General features: G+C 51.6%; 1 protein-coding gene across 1 annotated transcript in view; it reads left to right on the top strand.

The window, feature by feature from the left end:
• The window catches only part of TBX3 (T-box 3), an 11,294-nt gene that overhangs the window by 3,974 nt on the left and 2,165 nt on the right, over window positions 1-5,155 (top strand). The window contains 3 exon segments of the mRNA XM_009886740.1: window positions 109-255; window positions 2,488-2,564; window positions 3,895-4,150. Of these exon segments, the coding sequence (XP_009885042.1) occupies window positions 109-255; window positions 2,488-2,564; window positions 3,895-4,150 (480 nt within the window).

Below are 5,155 nucleotides of genomic sequence, written 5' to 3'. Positions count from 1 at the left end.
GGGCGCTGGCACGTGCCAGAGCACAGCTTTCCCAGCTGTGACAGCACTGCAACTACCATTGTTGTTGTAAAACACCCAGTCCCTTTCTCTAATGCTTTCTAATCCCAGACCATTTTAAACTCCATGCACAAGTACCAGCCCCGGTTCCACATCGTTCGAGCCAACGATATTCTCAAGCTTCCCTATAGCACGTTCAGGACCTACGTTTTCCCGGAGACTGAATTCATCGCAGTGACCGCATACCAGAATGATAAGGTAAGGAGATTAAGAAAGGATTTGTTTTACGTGTTTTGGCTTTTAAGAGAGCTTTTACTCTGCATTGTTCCCTTAAAAAAAAAAAAAAAAATCACGAAGCCCATCCCGCTCCTCTCCCTCTCCCCCTCGTCTGTCCCCCAAAACCTCCTTGATCCAACTTCGGGAAGGCGCCGGGGGAGGGGGTCGGGCGCTCTCCTAATACCGACCTCGGGGAAGGCAATTAAAAGGGAGGTCGAGGGGAGGTGTGGGTGCTGTTTAGGGTGTTTTTTTCACTCCCCGGTGTGGGGAAACGGGGTAGGATGGGGTGGGGATCGCTGCTCTCAGTGTGGATTTAATCTAAGACGCATCAGGCGGGAAAAAAAAAAAAAAGGAAAAAAAAAAAAATCGTCTCCGTGTGTCGAAAGACAGAGGGGGGAGAGCAGCGGGGCTGGAGATTTTGTAATTCTTCCTGGCCTTTGTGCTGTTTTAGCTCCTTTAACAGCAATTGGCAATAAGGCTGGAGCGCACGTCTGGTTCCTATTATTATTATATTATGATATTTTTTTTTTTTGCATCCTGCAGTGTTTTATTATTTTTTGTGGTGCAGAAATATGCTCTGATCAGAGAGGGGTATCTCACTTGAGTTTAGCTGGAAGGTCTGAAAGAGCCAGTGTGAGAAAGTTTTGCAGCGCTGCAGACGCTGCCCTTCCATTTCTGCTGGTTTATTGTCGCTTGCGACGAAGGTGGTATATTTGGGAGAGTGGCAAATGGTGAATTTACGATAATTAAGTCAAGTGGAAGGAAGCGAAGGAGCCAAAAAAGGGACTTTGATTTCTTTTTTTCTTCCTGTCTATAAATTAGAACTTTGCGTGCGTGTGCGTTAAGTGCAGAGGGGTCTGGATGTGCAGCGCCCACTCGCTGCAGCTTCCCCGTCCCTCTCTCTGCCCCCCTCGCATCCTTCCCTATTAAAAATTAAGGGGTGAAGGGGTGTGTGAGGGGGTGTGTGTCTGCACCCCTCGGTTTCCAAAAAGTCACTTCTCCCTCGGGGCTCGGGCTCTTTTTCCCCTCTTTCTGCGGCCGGGCGGCTTGCGAGGAAACGGAAAGAAAACGCGTGTACAGAGAGTAGACTTTGCTTTGGGACTTGATCAGCAGGGCTGGTGGCCCCGGTCTATCAGCTGAGGCCGGCTTGGTTGAAGGACAGAAATGAGCATATTTGTGTGATTGCCATGAAATCGGCTGGAAAGCGGCGTGCGGGAGCAGCGGGGAGCCCTGGGCTCCGGCGCTGTGGGAACTGCCTTGCCGGCAGGTCAGAAGGCACGGCCGGAATCACCTGGATTAAAAGTCCTGCTGGTTTTTAGCAGTGGGTTTTCCTGCTCTTTCCTGATCCCGCGTGTGCGGTGCGGGGGCGGAGGAAGTAGGGGGGTAACTCGGGAGCCGGGGCCGGTCCTGCCCCGCACTCAGCCGCAGGCAGGGGTTTGCTTTTTGGGGTCCAGCTCCCCTCTCAAACTGGTGGGTTGCGGCGTTTGCAGGACCAGATGTGGAGGGGGAAGGCGGGCAGGCGACATCCCTGTCCCCTCCGCCCGTATCCCGTTATAGCCAGGGGAGACCCCGGCTGGGCTTTTCCGCGCATGGTACGCGCAGGCACGGGGAGTTGCGGGGTGCTCCACAATCCCCCCTCCCCAACCATCCCTCCAAACAACCGTTCCCTGTGATAACCTGAATCCCGAGGAAACTTCCAAGCGTTCACCAAAAAACTTCCTCCCCCAAAAAAATTATCAACTGGCTCCTGGCACCCCCGGTACCCCAACACACATGCGGAGCATAACGCGATTATATAAAGTATTTTATTATAGCAAGGGGGTGGGCACGATTCCTTTGCGGTTTAATTATGGCATTTAAAGAGTTTTAAGCACAGGCATAACTTGCATGGATCGCATTGCACGACTAAATTAATTCCGATGCGGTGGCAGCAACACGGGGCTCTTTCATTGCCACCCCAGCCCGGTCACTGGCCAGCCCGGCCAGAGGATTGGGTGTGAGCTGCCTCCACACCAGCTCAGGAAAACACAGAGATTCACCCCAAATCAGGGACCTTTGCCCCCTGCCCTGTCCTGCTCCTGCTGGGGTCCTGCCGGCACTGGGGGAACTGGGGAGAGGGTTTTTTTTGCTGTCATTTTTTAACACAAAATCTCTTTATTTCTGCCCCAACCCCCTGCCTTTTTTTTTTTTTTTTTTCCATTCTCCATCCTATAGATCACTCAATTAAAAATTGACAACAACCCCTTTGCCAAAGGTTTTCGAGACACCGGGAATGGAAGGAGGGAAAAAAGGTGAGTCTGGACAGATTATATATATAGGCGCCTCGTTTGGTTTTCATGTGTAAAGCTCAGAACATGAGCAGAGGTCAAAATCAACTCCCCTGCCCTTCGAACCACACTTCCCACCCCCCCAAAATTCATAAAGATCTTGTCATTAATAACGCCAAACTGATTGCATGGGAATTCTTTCCTGCTTTCCACTTTTATTTTTTACATCGGAGGGGATGGTTGGCCAAAGGGATGGGGGTACATCAAGCAAATGTCACTAGAGAAAGAAGTTTCCCTTAAAATTTTGAGCGGAATGTTACATTATTATGTGTATCTGGGACTGGGAAAGAGGGAGAAGTGAGGGCAGAGCTGATCGCTGATTGAGTTTCCTCCTGGTATTTTCCCAGGGACTGTATCGAAAAGACTAAAATGTGGAGGAGAAACTTATAAATAAACTGTTTTGACAGAGGTGTCTCATGAATATGGAAGTAATTCATGATAGAAGATTCTTTATTTTTTTCCAAATGCAGCAGGACACAGTTTGTGCCCCAGGTAGACAGAGGGACAGAACATTGTTTTAATGGGACTCATGATTTTTATTTTTAATATTGGAGAAAATCGAGAAGGGAGGATTTTTTTTTTTCTTTGATGGGGGATATGGCTTTGCTTTGTTTTGTTACAGGAGACAGGATATTTTAGGCATTTGCATTCAGGTTTAGATATGAATAAATCTGTTCCTCTTTTTTTTTTTAATAAAAAAAAGGGGGGGAGAGAGAATGTAATGTAAAACAAGAGGCCTTTCTCCCTGCTCAGCACTGAGCCCAGCACACACACACACACGCGCGCACACACACACACTCCTCTTGTCCGCCAGTGTGAAAATAAAGCCAACGCTGGAGCCACAGGACGGAAATGATTTCTAATTTCTCTCTAAATATAAATAGATTTTTTACTCCGGGTTAATTGTTGGTGAAAAGATTACATAAAGTGCCTAACAAAATAACCACTTCCTAGCAATCTTAGCAACCATTAAGATGGCTCATATCTCTGGAACATCCTCGCGTTTTAAAAGCTAATCTCCAGGGAATGCTTCCCTCTCCCCTCCGCCCCTTGTCTTTAATATCTGCCCTTGCTGAGGAGCTGCTCACCGCTTCCAAGAAATCTCCTCTCATTAGCGGCCAAGTCCTGCCTGTGAGAAACGCCTTCCCCCCTCGAGGGGACCTTGGCCCTTAATTCCCCTGCCTCAATCATCCCCAAACAGGGACTCACTCGGGAAGGGATGGGGGGTCCCGGGGGGGAGCCCTGGGGGGGGTGTGCTGGGGTCCCCTCGCCCAGCGGGTGCGTGTGCCCGCAGGAAGCAGCTGACCCTGCAGTCCATGCGGGTGTACGACGAGAGGCAGAAGAAGGAAAACCCCACCTCGGACGAGTCGTCCAACGAGCAGACGGCCTTCAAGTGCTTCGCCCAGTCCTCCTGCCCCGCCGTGCCCGCCGTCGGCACCTCCAGCCTCAAAGGTGAGAGCTGCGGCCCCCGGACCCCCCTTGCGGAGAGCCGGGGCGCCTGCTGTGCGGGGGGGACGGATCCCGGCCTGCACCCCTGCCCTCTGGCACCGGTGCTTCCTCCCTCCTTCTTTCTTTCCTTCCTTTATCTTTCCTTCTTTTTGCTGTTCTCTCTCTTTGCTTTCTCCTCTCTCGTTCGTTTCTTTCTCTCTCTTTCTTTCCCCCTCTTTCTCTGTCCTTCCCTCCTTCCCTCCCTTCCCTCCCTTCCTTCCTTTTTCTCTTTTCCTCCTCTCCTGCTTTTTTTTCTCTCTCATTCTCTCTCATTCTCTCTCTCTGCCCTCCTCACTCTCTTCCTCTCCTCCTCTCTCTCTGCCCCCGGCCTCCCTCTCCTCCCGCAGCATGTTCGTTCCTCCCCTCCTTGGTTCAGAAAGGAGCCAGCACCGAGTCAAGGGAGCAAAGACAGACCACGGGGCAAAAGTTCAAAACTGGAGTCACTCCATTAATATTCCTCTCTGAATCTGTTATTAGAGGAAGGATCTTTCCCCTGGATACAGTCCCGAACTTTGTTATAGAAAAGTCACCCTCGATTTCTCTCCGTGCAGGGTTGGGAGCTGTCTGCAGCTCCCTCACATGTATTAATCCATCCAGGGGCGGGGGGGTGGTGGTGTGTGTGCAGGGGGAGGAGGAAACAACCTCTTTTTTTGTTGTTGCTTTACTCGTTTGTTTAAAGTCCTGCCGAGCTGAGGGGAGGGGAGCTGGGAGGGGACCCGAAAAGCAAACCAGAGCTTCGCACCTGGGGCGCTGAAATTAGGAGATGAAGTGCAGAGGAATCCAGCGAAGCCGTGCATGCGTTGGAGGCGGAGGAGGAGGGGGTCCAGGGGGTGATGGAGGCGGGTGTGTGTGTGTGTGTGCACTTCAAAGTTTACCCAGAGAAAAGTTGGAAAAGTTCTTAGGAGACACAGCCCTAAGGCCCTTCAACCCCACTGGGAGGACGCTGCTGTCCCCGCTGTGGCCCGGGGGGTGATGTCCCTGGGGGGAGCGGTCCCTGCCGCCCCGGACAGTCCCGACGGAGTGGAGCCGCTGGCAGGGGGGGTGGGGGTCTCTCCTCCGGCCCCGCT

The sequence above is a fragment of the Charadrius vociferus genome, unplaced genomic scaffold (assembly GCF_000708025.1).
Source record: "Charadrius vociferus isolate BGI_N301 unplaced genomic scaffold, ASM70802v2 scaffold776, whole genome shotgun sequence".
Lineage (NCBI taxonomy): Eukaryota > Metazoa > Chordata > Aves > Charadriiformes > Charadriidae > Charadrius > Charadrius vociferus.
The sequence above is the reverse complement of the archived record's forward strand: the minus strand, read 5'-3'. Positions and strand labels throughout refer to the sequence as shown.